This window comes from Falco cherrug, chromosome 3, assembly GCF_023634085.1.
Source record: "Falco cherrug isolate bFalChe1 chromosome 3, bFalChe1.pri, whole genome shotgun sequence".
NCBI lineage: Eukaryota > Metazoa > Chordata > Aves > Falconiformes > Falconidae > Falco > Falco cherrug.
Window position 1 is genome coordinate 42,318,585 of NC_073699.1, and position 21,977 is coordinate 42,340,561.

Sequence of the window (21,977 nt, forward strand, 5' to 3'; positions counted from 1 at the left end):
AGCTGAGGCTTAGATGGCTAAAAATCCAGTCTTTCTGCCTCAAAAAAGCAAACAAATGAACCACTTGTCTGTAGAGGTAGTTCTTTCAAAACAAAATTGTGGGCTACACTGTTGCCCTTACGATGCATTCCTCTACAGACCTTGGTTTTGCCCTCAGTTATCCTTTATTTATTAGCCTTAGTTTTGATTTTGTATTAAATAAATGCTAATATTTTCATCTTTTTCTGAAACATAAACTTCTTGGGAACCATCAGACGTTGGAGTGGTATTACCACTTGTCATGGATTATGCCTGATCTGTGATGCATTGATTTCTTCATGTTGCCCTAATATTGTGCCAAGATACCATAGGGGATTCCTCAAGAAAAGTCTGGTTGATTGACTTATTTCAACTAGGACATAGTCTTAGACTGTCCAAGTGTGCAACTGGCACTAAGAACTCTGAGTAAATAAATGGATACTCTAAGTCCTTTCAGCTGGCTATTCACTGACAAAGTTTTATATTTAGTTTGCATCAGTATTAAAAAAGGCATGCTGCCAGACACCAAAATATCCTATTTAAGCAGTTTAGAGGTCAACTTGTAGTCTTTCAAGTGTCCTATTACTTTCATGTTTTGTATACGTATTAGAGGATGTTATTCATCTTATGTATACAAGTTAGAGAGTATTATCTGTGTTCCTGCCATTTGCTCTAGCACACCACATATTTCGGCTGATAGAATATGTACAAAAATAGAACAAACCTGAGGATGTGACACTGAAGTAAATTTTGTACAGCAGCTGAATCAATGACCCTTTTCAGAGGGTTTTTCTTCTTGCCTGTATATCACCAAATAATTGAACTGATGAGTAATAATTATTCGTGTGGCTTTTAGTATTCGTTTGAGGATGTTGCAAAATGCAGCTGGAGAGACCAGTAATCCAGTCTGAAATCAGTGTTTTAGCCGCTGTCTTGACTGTGTAAAACTGAAATGTATAAATGCTGTGAATGCACGTCTTTGGATTTGGGGGTTTTTGTGTTGGGGTTTGGTTGGGGGTTTTTGTCTACTGTCAGAGTGTAGTACTCTATATATTCCAAGTGTAAATAAACTGTATCAGCTGTTTACAGTAGATGTAGGAGGACTTCCCCTAGAATAACGGTAATGAACTTCATCTATCGGAAAGTTCCTGTGAGTAATTTCCCTGCACCGTATATTAGTTCAAGATTATTTGGGTGAGCCTTGAAGCTAAGAAGGCTCTAGGTTCTGAATGAAAGGACTTGCCAAAAGATGTTTGCAGAATGTGAATTTAAATTCAATCCTTCTAATTTGTAAACGTGTGTAGTGATAACACGTTGTTACTCAACTCATTCTCACTTTGCACTTGGAAAGTAAAGCACTAACACGCACATCAGCAAACGTGATTCATTTCCTGAGGAAGGAAGTTAGGGCTATCCACACGCCCTCAGCACCTGTTGCAGACTACATGTGGGAGCACTTACTCTGAACAGCATTTCGGAAATGATAAAAGGATCTTCCTCTTGTAAAATGTGTAATAATCTCCAGTCCCTTGACTAAGCAGTGTAAGGCATCATTCTTTAGCTTTGCACATCTAGATGGGCAGTTGTGGTACAATGTGCTTTGAGTGAAACTACTGCATTTTCATCGCTAAAGATGCAGCTTATCAGTCAGGGGTGATGCTAAAGCTGTTCTGAATCCTGTGCTGGCACCTAAGTCTGTTTGGCTTTTGTGCAGGAATGATCGGTGGCAATGCCTCTCGGCCTGCCATGACATCTGGAGATTGGGGCAGCCAGGCTCCTGCGGTGAGGGTGACCTGCGCGCCCACAGCTAGTGCCATGAACAGGCCGGTGCAAGCAGGCATGATCCGCAACCCCACGGCCAGCATCCCCTTGAGACCCAGCAACCAGCCTGGCCCAAGGCAGATGCTTCCATCTCAGGTCATGAATATGGGTAAGTCAGGGCATGTGTGGGGTTGTTCCTTATATGCTGGACTGTCAAAGATGAAGCAGAAAAAAACCCAAAAAATGAAACAAAGAGACTTACTTCAGTTATAGATGGGATGAGAACTGTATTCCACAGTGAAAGTTTCCCATGGAAGTGGGAAGGAAAAGGTGTAAACCACTAATTTTTAACATGTGTATTGACAACAATTCCTGCTACTCTGTAGCTCCACAGTGGTGTGGCCAAAGAAAGAGGATATGAAGTTGCTCTTGTTCATTAAAGACTAGGGATTTTTTCAAGAAGAAATGCTGTGAATGTCATCATTGTTCTTGGTCACTTTTAAAGCAAGTGCATTATGATACTGGCTTTATATACTGTCTTTTTTTTATGCCTATCTTACTAATTTTTACATCCACGATGTCATATCTGCTATTTTATAGTTTTGAACCACTTTCAGAGCACCCGTGTTATTTTCTCAAATTTTAAAAGCAATTTTTACAAAAAATCATGATGCCTTTAAGTGTAATGTTGCTGAAGTCTTAATGTTTTTGCTTGCTTTTACTGTAACATAGATAATTGAATGGAAAGAATTAACATGAAAGTAGATTCTCTTCATAAAATTGATGTGGTTATTTTTCCTTGATTAGGGCCATCGGAATTGGAAATGAACATAGGAGGACCTCAGTATAGCCAACAACAGGCGCCTCCAAATCAGACTGCACCATGGCCGGACAGCATCTTGCCTATAGATCAGGCAACTTTCAGTAATCAGAACAGGTCAGTCTTAGCGTTAAACCAAAACATGGAGAGATTTTACAGGCTTGTATTTTATACACCTCATAGAAACAAAGTTCTACATAAAATATTCACCAAATGTACATCAGTTTAATGCTTGTAGTATTATATGCTCGTGAAATGTATGCATATTCCAGAATACTTATAAATGCTCTTATAGAGATCAATTAATACTTTTCAGTGTTTTAAAGGTATCTTTTATATATATATATCTCCTTATGTTTATTTTTTACACTCCAGGATCTGATTAAAAAGGCTATGGTGGTGGTAGTTTTCCTGCCTGCCATCCTTTATTTTTTTAGGTATATAGCCTGATGATGCAGCTCTTTCCTTCTGCTTAGCTTTGACATAGAGATTAGACTTCCATGGCAACCATATATCTCATTATGGAAACTAAATACACAAACATGTTTCTTTGTTTTTTCCAAACAGACATGTAAAAAGGGTTCACATATAGTGCTGTTTCCTCCCTCCATGTGTGACAGCTTTTGTTGTCTCTGAGTAATTACCTGGGATGAGATTCTTCCATGATATGCATATAGTAGGCTGCCCCTGCTTGCAGAATGCTTTGCTCTTTATATTTTCTGTTGTCATCTTGTAGCATTGTGCATGAAGTAGGGCTTGTGTGTTGAACTACAAATCAAAAATATGTCATTTGGCTGCAGATAAGGTGTTATTTCAGATTTAGTTTGTTTCGCAGTAAGTTTTGTCCTTTGGGTTTGGAATAAACCTTTATTCTGCCTTTGTAACTGTGAGTGTGCTCTGCATACAAATTCAGGGGTGACGTAAGCAGGATTTGTAGAGCCAGCAGACTCTGCCTGACAGTATCCAAATTCTTGCTGACACCCTTCTGAGGCACACAACCAAGTGCATAAGCTGGTACCCAAGTGTGCAGTTCCATAAGATGGGTTGAGCTGATGCAGTGTTTTGCTGGAAACAAAAAGGGGGAATGTCCTTTTCTCCCTGCTCCCTCATGCTTCTGGCCAGCTCTTCCAGTTGTTTGGTTTATGCGAGCTCAGACAATCCTCAGACCCCTCTGTGACCTCTTTGGCTTTCTTAGTCTGATAGAAAACCAGTTAAGAAGAGTGTCTATGGAAATGAGTGCTTCTACTTGTGACAGTATACTTAATCTAACATCTGAAATTCAAAGTTGTAATTGGTTGTAAAAAAACTATTTAAGTTCTGTGTTCAGTGACTATATTTTAAACAAAATTGTCAGTGATTAAAATGATTTCTCTCTCCACTAGTTAGTTCAATTTGAGTACTAATCCTATGATATTATTTCTTGCTTTTCAGCAGCTGTTTACCAATGCTGTGTTCATGTTTTCACAGGCAACCGTTTGGCAGCTCACCAGATGATCTCTTGTGTAATCATCCTTCATCAGAGTCACCAAGTGATGAGGGCGCTCTCCTGGATCAGCTTTACATGGCATTAAGGAATTTTGATGGTTTAGAAGAAATCGACAGGGCTCTGGGAATACCAGAACTAGTTAGCCAGGTATACTGGACTTTGCATTGCTTGTAGTAGGTATTGCATTTAAAAGACATCTTGTCAAGGTGAAGGTAAAATGTGTGTTGAAGAACAGAGTTATAAAATACTTCTTGCAAGTTAAGATGGAGTTATGTGTTTTGGTGGAAGCCCATCTAATGGCTCAGTGTCACCTGCAAAGCTTCCTTCAGCTCCAGGTTTAGTCTTCCATCCTCTCCCTTGCCACCCTCACCTAGCTCTCCTTCTGACCTGTGCTGAGCCACTTTGCTTTATGCAACTAACCTGACCAAACCCAAAAAATTAACAAGCTTCTACTTATCTGGTGGTCAGAGAAACAAACCGTATGGGAGAAAGATAAGATCACAGTCAGCAACAGGGTACATGAAAGAAAGAAAAAATAATATGAAGTACTAAAGTACTAGGAGCAGAGGAGTAAAATCTACACCTTTGTGTGATGGGGGCAACAAGCTTTCTGATGAGCAAACATGCAATTTTGACCATAGTTTTTCCCGTTAGTTCAAGGATGTGTGTTAAGGGACCAGTTTCACCTCAAGCAGTTGATTTCATCCCAAGCACTAAAAACTATATTTTTTTAAATTGTTGAACATGCTTTCTGAACTTTAGAGCATGAAATTGTTCTATTCTTTTTAAGCAGTTTTTTTTTCCCCCAGTTGTTTTTGTTGGCTTCCAGTTGTTTCTTGTCCATTTCAGTCTTACATGGTGCAAAAAAAATGTGGTAAAAAGAAAAGATTTTGGGGAAAAGCTAGTTCTTGATGTTTCTGGCATCAAAATTGTATTTCCAAAACCAGCAGTTGTGTCTCTATGATGATTTAATATCCCTAGAGAAGCCTAGAATACCCTTTTCATTTCCCAGCACTCATCAGCATCCTGAGCATAACTTCTGAAGTAGCTCTGCATTTTAGAGATGAAATAGGACCAATAAAATCCTGCTTTGCATATGAGAAAATTATCTCCAAGCCTATTTGGTACAACACAGAACTCCATGAGGTGTTGAGCTGGAGATATGATTTATTGGTGAACTTCAATTTTGCAGTGTGAAACTTTAATACAATGTTACATACCTTTTGGAGTACCACCACAAAAAGATATGAATAATGGTTTATTTCAAACTAAGTGGTAAACATATTGCTATTTAATAATTATGTCAGTAGAAACAGTTAAGGAGTTTTGCAGGTAAGAGAACTGTCACATTTTAGAACATGTTTTCTAAATTATCCATCAAACATTTTATAGGAGCTTAAAGTCTTTCTTTTATGAAGGCAGTGAAATTTAGATTAACTTGATTTCCAAGGTCAATGTGGAATAAGCTATAAAATTATTCTAGCTAGAGCAAATATTAGGGGAGTATCTAGAGTAGAGTTTAGAATTGTGTTAGCTTTTTTATGCTAATGGATAATCAGTTTGTGTGAAAGTGCCCTGAAAGAATTAGGCACTCTGTTCACGTTAGCTTCTATAATAGTTTCAGGCATCTTTATTTGAAGTCATTATTTTGTTTAAAGATACTGATAAAAATCTACTTACTCATTTGTAATGTCTTCGAATTTATTTCTGAATCAGTGGGAAAAATATGCTGGCGTCACTTAATTTACAGGTTTTGATATAGCGTTTGTCATCTTGGTTTTTATTCATTAGCAGAGTGATACGATGGCTGTGTTAAGAACAGGACAAAGATTGTGGGTCTTTGTTTTAAAAAAAAGAAAAAGGAAGAAGAGGAATTTGTCTCCATGATTATGTTTTGACACTTGAAAGTACGATTATATCTATTCTTAAGCTTTATATTTAAGTGAAGAAAATTTGTGTGATTTTCTGTTTAAAAACATTCACATCCTAGAAGCTTGGTTTTGCAGGGTGGCTGTATTCGTCTCGTATAGTCCTGTGAAAAGCCAAGTCCCAACAGCTGTTTCTGTTGTTCACTTATTTCTACAGAGCCAAGCTGTGGACCCAGAGACCTTCCCCAGCCAGGATTCCAGCATCCTGATAGAGCAGAAGGCTCCGGTGTTCTCCCAGCAGTACGCGGCACAGGCTCAAATGGCACAGGGCAGCTACGCGCCCATGCAGGACCCCAGCTTCCACCCCATGGGGCAGCGCCCAGGGTACGCAGCCCTGCGCATGCAGCCCCGCGCCGGCCTCAGGCCCACCGGCATCGTGCAGAACCAGCCCAACCAGCTGCGGCTCCAGCTGCAGCACAGGCTGCAGGCACAGCAGGTACACCCCCTTCCTTGCCCGCTGCCCCACCAGTGCAGGTGCCTCTCCTAGGCGGTGCATACTGTCGGCTTACTCCAGATAGACCAGGTCTTCAGTGTGTACCCTGTTTTATTATAACCTAATTCCGCTTTTAAACTAAAAACGCTAGCCCTAGTGATGGTATTTTTGCCAAGACGGTATGGTGCACATGCGTTTTGGATCTTTTTTTGCATCTTTCCGTAATACTGTGCAAGAATGTGCCTAGTATTTAAGCTGAGGTCTCACTAATTCTCTGAGCGTGGTTGCAGTGGTGCTTTTTGTTATACAAGTCTTTTTCTTTCTATTATATCTTGACTCTTCCAGCAATCTAAATGCTTTTATTCTTGTGTGTTACCTCATGCTTTTTTTTTTTTTCTCTTTTTCCTTGGCTTTGATCTACTTAAGATCACTTTTAAATTGTTGTTTCTTATTTCCTTTTTAAATATATAGGTTCATAGTACTGTACATAAGGTATCAGTGCTTTTCTAGTGGAGGAGGAAAGAGCATTTCTGCCTTCAGTCATCACAATAGAGTCTAATTCAGAGCAAACCTCAAGTCCAGTCCCAAACTCAAAAAGGACAGGAACTGTAAAGGGAGCATGTTTGGTAAACAGCTTAGTGCCTGTGTTGTTATTTATATGGTGTGTTCTGTGAATGATAACAGCACTTGAGCGGAAAAACTAGTCCCTGCTTGAATATGAAAAACTAGGTCCTCAAACCAACTGATTGGAAGGTAGATGCATATATCTCTGTATATAAAATTTCCCTTTTCCTTCTAAAAACTTTTGAGTTTTGGTGTTGGTTTATTGTTTTTTCTTTAGAATCGGCAGCCACTGATAAATCAGATCAGCAGTGTCTCCAATATGAATCTGTCTTTGAGACCTGGAGTGCCAACGCAGGTGAGAGAAACAGTATTTTTTCAATAAAAAAATTACTTTGTTTTCTTCTTTCTCCCCCCAGTTAAATACAGTAGTAATGCTGTGTGGTAAATACATCAATAAGTTCTAAAGCTTGAATACAAATAATACTGTCTGTATGATAAGAAGTATTTTACTGTTATACATCTAAGAGTCTTTCCCATATTTACATGGGGTGGATGGTTGTTTACTACAGATATAACTGCATTCTTAACCAAGCTTCTCATTTCCTATAGATGCATTTTTTTAATGAGCTACTCTATTTGCAATTACAAATTGCTGCAACATTAAACACTGGTATTATTTCAGTTAGTGACTCTTGCACTGTTGGAAGTCTTTCCCAGCAGAAGTATTAATAGGGTTATTGTCTCCCATTTTATATTATTGTTAATTGGGCGGGGCAGGGGGGAGAAAGAACTGGAATCTTCCAGATTGCTTTAGCGGAGATTCCTCCAACTGGTCAGGTTGCCTTAGAAGAGCGGTTATTGATAGGTGGTGGTGGTTTCCCCTGCAGGGCCCTATCAACGCGCAGATGCTGGCGCAGAGGCAGCGGGAGATCCTGAGCCAGCACCTGCGGCAGCGGCAGATGCAGCAGCAGCAGCAGCAGGTGCAGCAGCGGACACTGATGATGCGAGGGCAGGGCTTGAGCATGACCCCCAGCATGGTGGCTGCCGGTGGCATACCAGCAACCATGAGCAATCCACGGATCCCGCAGGCAAATGCACAGCAGTTTCCATTTCCTCCAAACTACGGTACTGATTCCATCCCCTCAGTGCATTTTGACAGTCCTTATTCCCCCGTGTCCCCCCCACTGCAGGGTCCAAGCCCCCCTCCCACAGCCCTCTTCCTGGCTCCCTGGGAGCGATGGGAAACATGGAGATTTGGGCCCCTTGGAAGTCCTTAGATGCAACATAGTGCCTTTGCATTTTCCTGGCTCTAGTACCACATATTCTCCAAGTGCTGCTATTCTTTTGAGCGATAGCAGAAACGCAGTGTGTGTGTTTGTTTATATATATAGATACATGCAGGTAAAAGTGTGTATGCACACGTGAACACATACATGTGTATATATTGGCTTGATGGACTCTGAATTTTGACTGAACTAAACAAACCAATATATCTGATAAAGTGCAAATGAAGAAAAACATGTGAATTGATGTTGGCAAACAGCATAAAGTGACTACAAGCAAAGCTGTACATCATTTTTTTAAATTTTGATGAGATATTGCTTAAATATCAGACAGATTCTTCCCCAAGAAAGGTAATTCATGTGTACATTATAATGTAAATTTATATATGTATAATAATGTAAAATTAACAGCTAACTATTGAACTTAAATAATAATAAATTAGTTTCAGATAAGTCATTCCCTTCCCTGTCCTTAAAATCTGTGTGTAATACAGTAATTTATACCATTTTGTTTGTACGTTTTACAAAGCTGCACACCACTTTGTTCTGAAGGTGCATGGGGCAATTACTCCATACAGTTATTGTTATACAGCTTATTTATTTATAAGTATTGTATAAGTTATATTACAATTGCATTATTATGTATTACATAATTTATTATATTATATACAATTATATACAATATATTACTGTATTACATAATTTATGTGTGAGTTCTGCAGATATTACAAATTATGTCCATCCAATTCTAAATTTGCTATCTACTCTTACTGATCTGTTATTCTTTACACCAGTTTCTAAATCATAATAATGCTTTCCCTTCATGTATTTGTAATTGCTTTATGAAAATGAAGCGACATTATGTTACTCGCATTTTATGATATAGAGGAAGTATAGAGAAGCTAAGTCACACAGACAGTGAATGTAAGAATAGATTTCATATCACCTGATTCTGACCCCAGCATTAAGGGTGGCTTGTTTTTGTTGTGCTGTTTGTGATGAACTTGAACAATACCGAAGTGGCTTGGTTTAAAACAAAATTTCTGCACGCAATTGACATTTTACAGCTTAAATTAGGTTTTCTTTGTATCCAGATATTTTTTCTATTTTTCATTAAATGCTTGCACAAAGTAGCATTGAGTGTTTTTGCAGGGACACAGAAATAGAGGTGCTAAGGTTCTAGTAACTTTAGAAGAAATTGAAAATTATTGCCTAAATGTTAAAAGGTGGTGCCATGCAGTAAATGGGTCGTGCATAACTTTCACCAAAATGGATTTGAAGCAATATGTTTTCTTTGTTGTTTTGAATGCAGGGTTGGTTTGTGGGTGCTTGTTGGGTTTTTGTTGGGGGTTTTTGGGGGGGGCGGGTGGGGAAATCACTTAGCAGTGTTTTTCTTTTGGTCTGTAGAGTGGAGAAGCCACTTGTATGATTAGGACACACAGGTAGCCAGCATACTTAGGCAAATATTTTTTTTAAGGTTATAGGTATTGTATCAGTTGATGATTTCTTGCTCTTGATCTAGATATCCCACATTAAGAGTCAAGGTTATAGGTTCCTGATGACATAAGTATTGACTGTGTAAAGACATACCAGCAGGTATAAGCTCTCAGCTTAACTTTAAGTGGCTACATTTCTCGTTTTCTTCTTCAGGTATTAGTCAGCAGCCCGATCCAGGCTTCACAGGGGCCACCACTCCTCAGAGTCCACTGATGTCCCCAAGACTGGCTCATACTCAGAGCCCCATGATTCAGCAGTCTCAGGCTAATCCTGCCTATCAGTCCTCTACGGAGATGAATGGGTGGGCACAAGGGAATATGGCTGGAAACAGGTAAATCCAGAACAAAACCAAAATGAACACACAGAGTAATGGGGTCATTTATGGTCTGCACTTATTTATGGGGTTGTTGTATGTAATTGTTTGCTTGTTTGTTTGTTAACTATCTATCCTAAAAGAGATTTCTTTTCAACTTGGCTTGACGAGTTGGTTTAAATTCTGTCTTCAGACAAGGCAAAGTGAGTGCATAGCTGAAAGACCTGCATCCACACAATGCACTGCTTTGTCTGTCCTAGCTGATAAAACACCGTGTGTCCTTCAGAAGCACCTCTGCTGCACAGTGAACTCCAGCCCCTAATGTTTGTGTGGATGCATTTCTTCTGCGTACAGTTTTCATGTCGCGCTCCCACACTGCTTTCCACATGGCTGGATCAGCTGAGCCGGAGCCTAAGCATTCCATACCGCTCTGGAATTGCGGTGACTGAATATCACCTCCCACTTTAGATGCTGGAGCGCAACCAGGTTCAATCTGTTAGCGCTGGCACATACTGGAGGTCAGCATAAACTGTCATTCTCTGAGGGCATTGTGGCATGCCTCATGCATGCAGTCACCTTTTCGGCTGAGGCCCATGCCCCGGTTGGTATAGCTCTAATACTCGTTCTGTCCACGTTGAGTGGGTTGGGTGTTGAATGCTATCAGTAGGCAGCAGTGAGCTTATGGATGGCAATGGTCTGTGCTTTTCAGTGGAAGACAGGAGGAGCTATCAGGTTGGTGTACAGCCTGTATCGCTTGACAGTGGGGTGTGCACAGTTGTCTCTAGCACACCGCTTTTGTCATCCTGAAGTTGTCAGGCTGCTCTTACCATCCCAGCCCAGCCACAAATCTTTTTCCTGCTAGTTGACAAAGATTTAATAAACCCAAGACACCAGTATTTCAGTGATGAGGCCGATCAAAGTAAAGTTTCCCTTAAAGCAACCGATTTATCTCTTATGCACATCCTTGTCCGTGCCTCTTCCTCACGGTCTTCCTGAAGCATCAGCAGGAGGCATAGCTACTGCCGTCGTGGCTTCTGCTGAAACGGCAGCAGGGGTAGCTCGATAAGACTAATGGTTGGCTTGCTAAACTGCAGCTCTACAGTGGAGATGTGTCAAATGTGTTTACACAAGCCACTGAGTATTCACAATGATCTGTAGTGTGCTGTTTCAGCCATCCAGATAACAACTTAAAAATGGGGTTAGGTGGCCTGAAAAGACATGGAATTGGAAGGAAGAGAATGGTGGTATTTTTTGAGTTTGGTCCTGTGCCCAGAATGCCATTGCACTCCACCAAGTCTCACAGTACACAGCAACAGCCTAATGGAGTGCCCAAGTGCAAGGCTGAGCGTTAACCCTGAAAGATTTCCTCAGCTGTGGGAGCAGTGCTTCACAGGAAAGTCAGCCATTGATACGAAGGTGGTTACTGCATGCCATGCAACACACAGCAGCCCTTCCACAGTATTTCAGTCTAATGCAGTTCCTTTATGACTTCCGACATAATGGGAAGCATCCAGAAAGCACCTGCTTTGGATAAAATCTAGGATGAGCGCTTCCACAGTTCCTTAAGTTGTTCTGAAATGGCCTTAAAGAAACATAGAGGGTAATTATCTTAGACTTTATGTCGTTTCTTGCAGTGCCACATTTTCAAAACCTGATGCTAAGAATTAGTAAAAGAATTTTTGCACAATTGCATGTCTATATTTGTGAGCCCACTTGCCATAATTGTATGTGCAGATCTGATATTCATGTGTGCAGATAGCCTCTTCTGCAAAAAGAAAGCTTATTAGGCCAGATCCAATTTCAGCTCCAGTCCTGTATTGTACTAACACTGGAAGGAGAAAAAGGCTTTTTCCTTTCCCTCCAAAATTTGTTTTCCCAAACATATTTAAAGCAAACACAACCCGTTTAGTTGGCTAATTGGCTGCTATTGCACATGCATAACAGATTTGTACTCTGCCATAGTTTCACACGCAAAGGCATGCATTTTTGTGCACAGACATGGGACCTTAAATTTTGAAAATCTATTCCTTAGACACTAATGTAGCTGAAAGCTGTAGTTTTCCCTTTGAAGCTGGAATAAATGACAGTATATACAAATTCTAGCTTAAGATATATTAAAAAGCAAGTAGTTTCTTAGTGGCTTCAGCGTTCTGACACATTGCTTTTTCCATTCCTTGCTGTAGCATGTTTTCACAACAGTCCCCACCACATTTTGGGCAGCAAGCAAGCACCAGCATGTACAACAATAACATGAACATCAGTGTATCCATGGCAACCAACACAAGTGGTATGAACAACATGAACCAGATGACAGGGCAGATCAGCATGACCTCAGCGACCTCTGTGCCTACATCAGGGTTGTCCTCCATGGGTCCTGAGCAGGTGAGAATTTAAGGACATGAGATGACAGCTAGAGGATTTGCTTTGACTTTCAGTAGTTTTTTCAGGTCGGCTGTGTTGGGCTGTAACTGCTGTAAGCCGTTAGAGTTTTCTACTAGTTTTCTTGAGAAATTATGATGTTAAAAAGGCTTTGGTTTTAGCTCTGCACTCAGATAACCAGGTGACTGATGAAGTAGAGAGCACTTTTTGTATCTAAATTTCCCATTTTGACCTAGCACTGCTGTAGGTAGCACGTGTAGTTGCTGCTGGACTTCTATGGAAAGTGTGTGCTGATCTAGCTCCTGTGCTCAGTAGGTAAGTTTCTGTAGCGCAGTTGCAGGTCACCAGTTTCTCAGCAGTGGAGGCTAGGACTGAATGGCAGGCAGCCGTTTCCTGGAGATAAGAGTGAAAGATGTTGGTGCGGGCAGTGTGTGGAAGATGCTTCTACTGCCTCTGTGTTGTACTACCTGACAATAGGCAGTCAACTCCAAGAACTATCAATCTGGCACCTTCACGAGCGCAGAACCCACACTTTTTGTAATGCGATGCGTATAAAACAGGTTGCTGAATAAGTAGGTAAGTAACCTGTTCTTTTCTGCTGAGAGGATGTTTACACACTTGATTTTATTTGAGACTGCTACTTGTGGTATCTGAAATAAGGAAAATAACATCTCCATTTGTCAACCTGCAATTAAACTCACATAACACATTAATAAGTATTTGACAAACAAGTCTTCCTAATTAAGAGGTTCATATGTTTGTTTCAGAGCTGAACTCCCTTTTGTTCAAAACAGAGGCTTGAAATTTTGGATTTTTCATAGAAATACTGGCAGGAAAGTACCTGTTGTGTCTTCAGGCAGCATCTCCTGCTATGGTGGACAATATCGTAAACTTTTTTTCTGAGACCATAACATTTCAGTTTAAAGCTGGTTATATTAGTGGCTTGTTAATGTGTGTTCTTTTTCCAGCCTAAATTTGATAACGGAGTATTTACTTTTCCAATACTGTCCTTTAGCTTAAATAGATCTTTTGCCATCTTGTATTTTAGAAAAAGCCTTTCTGTCAACATGATTTTTTTGTTGTTTTGAGATTGTTGGATTGTTTTGTTTGGGGTTTCTTGGGCTTTTTCCTGTAAGTTAAAACAAGCCACAGTGTTTCAGTCTCTTCGTGTAGGTTTTAAATTCCCTTTCCTTTTCTGCACCTGTTCCAGTTTGAATCAGTATTTCCTAAGCACCAGAGCCATGTGCATAACACTAGTTCTTCCCCATTTCTCTTGGAATACTCTGACAGATATAGCCCCAGATCACATTTGTCTTCCACAGCTGCCACATACTGGTGACCTGAAGTAATTTTGATACTCCTAAATCTGTCACCTTCTCTGATATTCCCAGTTGCTAAGCCCAATTATAGCAGACTTTACTATTATTATTAGTTCCCAAGTGCATACTGTTGCACACGTTTAGTGTAGTAAAGCAATAGTAAAACCGAAAAAGAGTGGGGATTTGAAGGTGACAGCTCAGTGTGATTTCTCAGCATGCCCATGCTACGTAATTTTCCCCAGGAACCTGAACTGAGAAGTACACATTGTAGAAAGAGATCTGGTTTTATTTCAAAGATTGCCATGCAGACTACTGTTAACACTGGCACAGTTGTTGCACTGCTTTTCCTTCCTGTTAGACTACAAGATCTTGTTTCAAGATAGCATTTATCTAACTTCCAGTAAGTTGAATAGGCTGAGGTTCTTTATCCATCTCAACATTTGTTTTTCAAGCCCATCAGTCCTTTTTGTGGATCTACTTTAAACTCCATTGTGGCAATCTCCTCCTAGAAGTACGAACAGAGTAACTGGACACGGTGATTTAACAGTGACTGCACCAAAGCTCTGTAGCCAAGTTCATCTTGTAATTTCTTTTTCAATCAATGAGTTGCTTTGGCTCTGTTGGTGACAATATCACACTGGAGAGCACGTACTGAAACCCTTACGATGATCCCCAGATCCTCCTCAGCACATTCTACATAGAAGAAACCTGCATTCTTTGTTCCCAAATATATTGCCTCCCTTTTGTCTACATCAAATTGCATTTCTTAGACAGAGTCAGTTTAATAATAAAGTGCTGTGGCATATTCAGTAACAGTAAACTGTTTTCCTCCTGATTTACTACCCCAGCACTGTGTCATCTGCAAACTCTGCAAGCAAATGTTTTATGCTTCATCTAGGTCAGAGGTGGCCAACTGACAGCTGAGGGGCCATTTCTGGGCCACAAGACAGTACTTTTTAGTCCTCAGGAATGTTTTCTGTGCTGCTTCACATTTTCTTTTCTGAGAAACATTAATAAATAAAAATGTATATTTGAATACTAAAATTGATACTTTTTTTCTGTTTTCAGGGCACAGTGTTTTGCGATTTGGCATCTTTATTTAGCAATTGACCTAGGCTGTGCTGAACTTTTTCTTGTAACTGGTAGTTTTCAAAATTACTATGTTTTCTTTAATTCTGCTGACTGTTGCCATTTCATTTATTCTTTTGGGGTTTCTTACACTGTCACCAACACTTTTACTTACTTATTCAATGCCATGTTTTTTTCCATAATACATAATTTTAACTTCACATGCTCATCTCTTTCTAATCACAGTGAATAACAGTGGTTATGCCACAAATGCACTCCAGCTTTCGAAAAAAACCTTACCACTTCACATGTTATTGGACAGTTTTGGAAATAACATGTATTATGTGTTAGTAAAAAGCTGTGCGTGGGTGGGGAAAAAAAAAAAAAAGCTGTTAGGTGGTAAAAAAGCTGTTACCTGGTGAGAAGCACAGGTGTATTACCTTTGGTACCAAACAGGTTGGTTTGGCTGTCTCCTGTCTCTTTGTGGCATATCATACATTGTGGCTGTATCATACAGTATACCCAGAGCTCAGAAATACTGAGTTTGATGTTTATCTGCTCAAACTCATGTATCTTCAACTTCTCTTGTTTACTACGTAGGCCACCAGCATCACCAAGCAAAAAACTAAGATTATGCCCAAATGGGCTAGAGACTTTTTTATGTACTTGAGGGATTAAACGTTGTCTCGTTACCATCTTCTCCCTTACAATTACATTAAAGCTTTTCAGGCTGCTCTTACTAGTGTGTCTTCTTGGAGGCTGCTACCAGGGATGCTGAAATGCTAGCTGTCAGGTCTGTGGGTTCCTGGTGTCATACCGTTCACAAAACTTACTGTGTCCTTGTCCTCATCTTGTTTGCCCAATGGACTGTTGCCATGTTTTTGCCTGTTACCTATTTTGCATCATGAATCCATGTTATTGACTGAGCTATCGGAGACGCAATTTGAAACCTATGGAGGAGAAGAGGCTTTTCAGTATATGAAATAAACCCCTGTCTAGATGTCCTCTCAGAGTAGATGTTTATTAATCTGCACAGAGCAGTACTCCCCAGGCCAAAACCATCATGGCATGTACAGTTATCTTGAAACAGCATTTTGATTTTATTCAGCATACTGGATAAAGGAGCTCCGGAGTGGTAGGAAACTTTTCTTATTAGACACCTTGTTTGTAATTCTGCTTTATTAGCAGGAGCTGTATTAATGTGCTTCATTGCAAAGGAGTTGTAAAGCATCTTCTGTCTTGTTTTAGTCAGATTTTGTGTCTGATAACACCACTTGACCTGTCTTCAGAAAATTATAAAAACCTTTCCATTTCTTTGTCCTTCTCCATAATTTTCTGATTGAATTGTTACTGTAGTCAGAAAAGTTAAAGTGTGAATGTGGGGTGCTTTGTTTCAAGTACTGCTGAAGCAAATGTATTCCTATAGCAAAATTGTAGACCTTTTTTGTATCTGATACCATGCCAATCAGGGTTCTTGCATCATCACTGGCAAAGGGATTCTGTGATAGGAACTTCACTGATGCTTTTGCTGCTTTTATGGCATGCAGCCTGGAATCATCTTCCTTTTCCATATATGTTCTAACTGCCGTGATGCAAATCATGCAGTAGCCTTTTTGTTCCAAAACTGCTGTTGATGCACTATACAACTTTTTTATTTCTGCTTTTTTTTTTCCTTCCTCTGTCTACTAAACAAACAGAAAAAGCATTTGTGCCTATGCATTCTGATGAATATTGATCAATAATAACAGAAAACACTTTTCAAACGTGATTCTGTTGCTTAGTCAAATGCATGTAGATAAAGCTGCAAAGCTGCCTACTTTCTTTCTTTTCATACAAAATAGTGTGGCTTTCTTCCCTTCTGATTTAAATTTTCACATTCAGGGTTAGAAACCTGCCCATTTGTATTAAGAAGCAGAAAGCATCGCTAGGAGGCTTGCAGCACTTAAACAATCAATTTATTCAGAGTTGAAATTCCTATGGCAAAAATATTACCATGTTTTAGCCTTTCCTATTGAACTGCAGTCTCGTCTCTGGCAGCGTTTGAAACCACCTCTTTAGGTGGTGGCATGTGAGTGCGTTTAGCTTTGTGACATTTTGCAAAGTCGGTGAAGAGCAACAGAAATGAGTCAGGATGACCTGAAATGAGAAGTCTTTGGTGTGGTACATTCCAGAGAGTCTTCCCTGCCTTGCTGCAGTAGGTTGCTGTAGGTGACGTGAGGTAGTGCAGTGGCAGAATCTCCTCTCCTTGGCACCACAAGTCCCTTAAAGGACAGGTGACACAGAAAACATCTTTTTCCTTACAGCAAATCTGGAGGGGCATATTTTCACCATATGGTGACATCTATCAGACATCTAGTCTGAGGGAAGTAACAGAGAGAACAGAGTCAACAAAGATTCCCTAGGGAGAGGTTTCTTTCCCTGTAAAAAATCTAAGGAAAGCTGGATTTTCTTGTATTTCAGAACCTTGCTGAATGACTGTGTTCTGTGTTTTATACCACTTCCTCACAGCGAGATTTATCCTTTGATTAAGAAAGCAAGGCTGTAGATTTGGCAAACCATTCTTTCCACATAACTAAGCATGACAGACCTTTTGGTTGTGCATAAGTACACAGCTTCATTACTTTTCCATGGCTGTGTTCAGAAAATTGTCGAGACCATCCCTTTAGGAAAGCATGCCGCTGCACGTTCCCTTATTTAATACTATCTTTCTCCCATTGCTTACCAGCAGAAAAGTGAGTGTTGTGAAAACCAAGTCAATAGTTGGTATAATTCAGCCTGGCTGTTACCTCATCAGGCTTTGAAAAAATAGCATGGTGGTTTGCAAATAGAAAAGCTGTGTGTTACTGAGGCTGGGAAAGCAGTTACACGTTTCTGCTTTCAGGACTTTCGTAGCAGGTATGTCCTCTTCAAATAATACTGACCTAATTTATGGAGCCTGCTTTGTAAAATATTCAACAAGGGTCATAGTATCAGGAATGAAATCTTTCTTGTTGGCTGTGAAGCAGAATAACATGAGTCAAACACATGCTGCGCCAGAAGGATGCTCGGCTATGGAGTCACTTCCCTGACCGCAACCTTATCTCTGAAGTGCTTGTTGGTATGTGCAGGCAGCACAGTGGTTTATAATGCTTCTTTTTAATCCCCAGCCTTCTTCCCAACATATTTTTTAATTCATTCTCCTTAATGTCTTGTTACCAATAGGTTAATGATCCTGCTATGAGGGGAGGCAATCTTTTTCCAAACCAGCTGCCTGGAATGGATATGATTAAGCAGGATGGAGATGCAACGCGGGTAAGAAATGGCAAACGTAGGCATACAGAGGCAACGGAACCGTGAATATACTGTGGTCTGGAATGGATATGGTATCTTTTTACTTACAAAGTAACAAGTAGCCAGGGTAATAGGGAATTGAGTTTTCACCACTGATTTTTGTAATTCCACGTTTTGTGACATTAAGTTCCTTGTTCAGGTACCACTAGCATTTCTGAAGTGAATAATACAGAACGCGTTTACATTAACAGAATACATTATTGAATTAACAAACAGTCGCGTTCAGCAGACTTAACGTGCAGTTGTATTTGCTCTTTACAGCGCAATTGCATGACTACACGCTTAACCCACTTCATGTTTCATCCTGCCTAAAAGTTTTTCCATTTTTCATTGCGTTACACTTACGGTGAAAATCTCATTAATTATTTACTTTATTACTTTCCGTGCAGCGCTGCTGCTGAGAAGGGTGGCTGGCACAACTGAACTGATCTTTGCACAAATTTCTGACTGACAGGGTAATTAGCGGTTGCTTAGGTCAAAACCGATTTGTATTCCAGGCTGTAACGGTACTGAAGGAAAGACATTGTGGAGTTCTTGGCGTGTGGCCAAGCAAACGAGGTGGTTTTGACGTCCCGTCCCGTCCCCGTCCCCCCCCAATGGAAAGGGTTGTTGAGGTTTTTTAATGGAAATAATCTTAATTTCAGACCAGTTCACCACAGCAAACGCACCGCTCCCCGAGGCCTGCCGTGATCTGAGGCTCGAGCGCGGCATTTTCCCCGCGCGGGACCCCAGCCCCGCCCGCCGCCCCGCCCGCCCGGCTCTGCGCGCCTGGGGCGGGGCGGGGCGCGGCGCTGAGCGGCGCGCGGGAAGCGCCACCTAGCGGCTGCCGCCGCCCCTCCGCAGCCCCCCTCGGCAGGCTGGCGCGGGAAAGCTTTAAATTGCCCGTGTCCCGAGCTCCTCGCCGTAATCCAAACAGGCAGGTCTCGCCCCTCACTCCCGCAGGAGTCCTTGTGTAACCTCCTTCAGGCCCGTCTCCTGCACCGTGGTTTCCCGTCATCTCCTTGTATGCGGTGTCAAAACCAGAAAGGTGGAATTAAATAAAATTTTCCTCTGACGCTGCATCTTATAGCAAAAACTGAAGTTTTGTATTATTAAATGTGAATAGTAAGGGGAATTCAGAAAACGTGACTGCAAAGGTGTCAGGATTAGTGAAAATTAAGAATGTGGAAGTACTAAGGAAGGAGTAGCCCGTACATACGTATATTTTATTATACCCTTTTTTTTTTTTTGCATGCATATGCACTTAAAACTTCCTGGGGGCCAGGTCTCTGCAGACCATCCTGGTTCGTATGGAAATATGGGTGCCGGCCTGCCGGCAGTGGGGGAGCTGTGCTGGGGCTCTTCTGCCACCATTCCATGGCCACTTGTAGGGTTAACGGAGCAGCCTGTTCTGCTTCAGCAGAAGCTATCACATACCCAGACCTGACCTTCTGACTGGTGTTCCCTCACGCCTTATGTTTTTCCCTCACCCCTTACATTTTCGCTGCTAAGAGAAGCCAAGGCTGTCAAGAGAACAAAATGCCAGGTAGCACTGAGGGAGGAGAGGGAGTAAGGATGCTGAGGGGGAAGCAGACTAAAGATAAGGAAGGAGGAGGTAGGTTTTAAGGAATGGTTGGAGAGAGAAGGAAAGGAGTGGGTGTGACAGAAAAAGGTAGGAGAGGGTGGAGAGAAGTCAGGGAAGAGGGTACAAGTGGAGGAAATGAGCGGCAGGGCTTTGACAGAGCCTGTGGGGTCTAAAATTAAAATAATGGAGCTGGTGCCATGACACTGAGACTGGTGGCGGCCATGCCTGAGAGCGGTTTTGGCTCACCTGGAGAAAAGTAACTTCTTACAGCCTCTTGAATTATTTTGGAAGGGTACGTCAGACAGCACTCTCTGATTTTACTTTTATTCTATTAATGCATCTCTGACTGTCAAGGAAAATCTAGATGGTTTATATGCACTGTAAATACCTTTTACTGAACTTTGGACTGTGATAGAGGTTCAGTAACTACTAAGTTCATGCGCCTGTGCAATAAGCTACCCCTGCATAACTTTTTTTTAAAGCTCAAGCTGTGTGATTAGAAAGCTAAGGATGGAATTGATGTTGTGGCTTTAACATATGAAAGCTGAGAAGTTCATCTGACAAATAAGAAACTCCTCTGACAAATCCAAGGTTTTCTTCAGTGTTTCACAAAGTTGATGTCAATAGCTATCATTTAAAAGGATCGGTTCTGTTTAAAGTTGAGTAACCAGGAAATAACATGCTATTGCTGAAATCTGTACAGCTGTGGATGTCAGATCTCTACATTTACTGTTTTAATTTGTTTGCTTAATACTGTTTCACATTATTTTAACACGTTAAGGATGAAACTTCTACAGCTTAAGACTTGCAAGGATGATACTGATGTTTAACAGAGAAGCTGTTTTTAAAGTAACTAGAGGACAGGGAAATTTCTGCCTCTCTGAAGGCACAAAGTATCCTTCATTTGCAGAGCTGAAAATAGTTGCAACTGGAACAGTTTAATATACTATTTTGCCATTATTGGAGCAGATGTGTATTAACTAATTTCATACGGTAAAAGAAAACTTTGAACCTGCCTCATAAAGTAAATGTCTGAAGAATACTGTTGTAGCTGAGGTTTTTGAGGGGGCGGGCATCCAGTTTAACTTTAAAACAGCATAGCAGTAATCTTATAGTCAATGATCTTTGGACTTCCCAAATTACTTCTGTGCTCTGAAGTTGTGTACATCAGCCGTGGAAGTTATTCTGAACAATTTTTCTCACATTCACTAGCAGCCTGGAAATAATAATTTGACATAGTTATTTAAAGCCCTTGGTTATATGTAAATAAAAAGGGGTGGGGGAGTGTTTTTTCTGGAGGTACACTTGTGCCTTCTTTGTCTTGCTCACTCCTTTATATATTTTATCACCTTGTGACTCAAATCTTTCTTAAATTATTAAAAAAAACTTCTCCAGTACATTTTTTTTTTTTTTAAGTCACTGGTATAGTGGGAGCCTTTATTCAGCATCTCTGTAGAGATACTGTTTGCTAAATGTCTACTCTGAAAATAAGGACTTTTGCTTCTGTTGTGCACTTCATGATCAAAAGCACTAACACATTCCCCAAACTGCCTCTCAACATGTTAGGAAGAGGAGCCAACATTTAGCTTGTCCATATTAGTCAGGGCATGAGGGATGTGCGTGTGGTGTCTCTGTGCTGTGACAAAGCGACAAGGAGCAGGAGCAGGACTCGCTGTGTGGGCCTCCAGACTGTGCTTGTGGCTGTTCACCCTCAAAGAGCTCCAACTCTGGGCCAAGAATAGCGAATGTACAAAACGTAGGACCTTGCTCTCCCAAATTGCAGGATGGTACCTGGCACCGACTTCCTTTGTCCATAAAGATACATTTCCAGGCCTCATGTGATTGCAGAGGGAAGCATGGTGAAGTCCAAAGCATGGTGTAGACAGCTTCCAGACGGCGGCGGCAGGAGTCTGTGAGCAAAGAGCTGCTCTGCTGCTGGAGCCATGGGATGCGAGTGAAAAGCAACCCCAGGGGAGGAAAAAAATGGGTTTGGCTTTATTGGCTCTCTGACCTGACTGACCACAGTGCACCATGGGAGCACGAGTTTGCAAGGGGAGGAAAGCAGAGAGGCACAGATTGCAGTCAGTGGAAGGGACAGTCTTAAAACAACTGTGAAAACCACATCCTGAGGGTGTTTTAAATAGAAAGTACAAGATAATCCACTCAGCTGAAACCAGTTTCTACTCTGTTTGTGTAAAGACACTGCAAGAGTAG

At 40.9% G+C, this 21,977-nt stretch overlaps 1 protein-coding gene across 9 annotated transcripts in view; it reads left to right on the forward strand.

The window, feature by feature from the left end:
• Positions 1 to 21,977, forward strand: part of NCOA2 (nuclear receptor coactivator 2) — a 190,019-nt gene that overhangs the window by 163,716 nt on the left and 4,326 nt on the right. For all 9 annotated transcript variants that reach the window (XM_055706229.1, XM_055706227.1, XM_055706226.1 and 6 more), the window contains 9 exons: positions 1,733 to 1,948; positions 2,587 to 2,716; positions 4,067 to 4,232; positions 6,171 to 6,449; positions 7,288 to 7,365; positions 7,898 to 8,135; positions 9,944 to 10,121; positions 12,287 to 12,485; positions 18,071 to 18,160. In XM_055706229.1, coding sequence (XP_055562204.1) covers positions 1,733 to 1,948; positions 2,587 to 2,716; positions 4,067 to 4,232; positions 6,171 to 6,449; positions 7,288 to 7,365; positions 7,898 to 8,135; positions 9,944 to 10,121; positions 12,287 to 12,485; positions 18,071 to 18,160 — 1,574 coding nt within the window. The remainder of the gene's footprint in view (positions 1 to 1,732; positions 1,949 to 2,586; positions 2,717 to 4,066; positions 4,233 to 6,170; positions 6,450 to 7,287; positions 7,366 to 7,897; positions 8,136 to 9,943; positions 10,122 to 12,286; positions 12,486 to 18,070; positions 18,161 to 21,977) is intronic.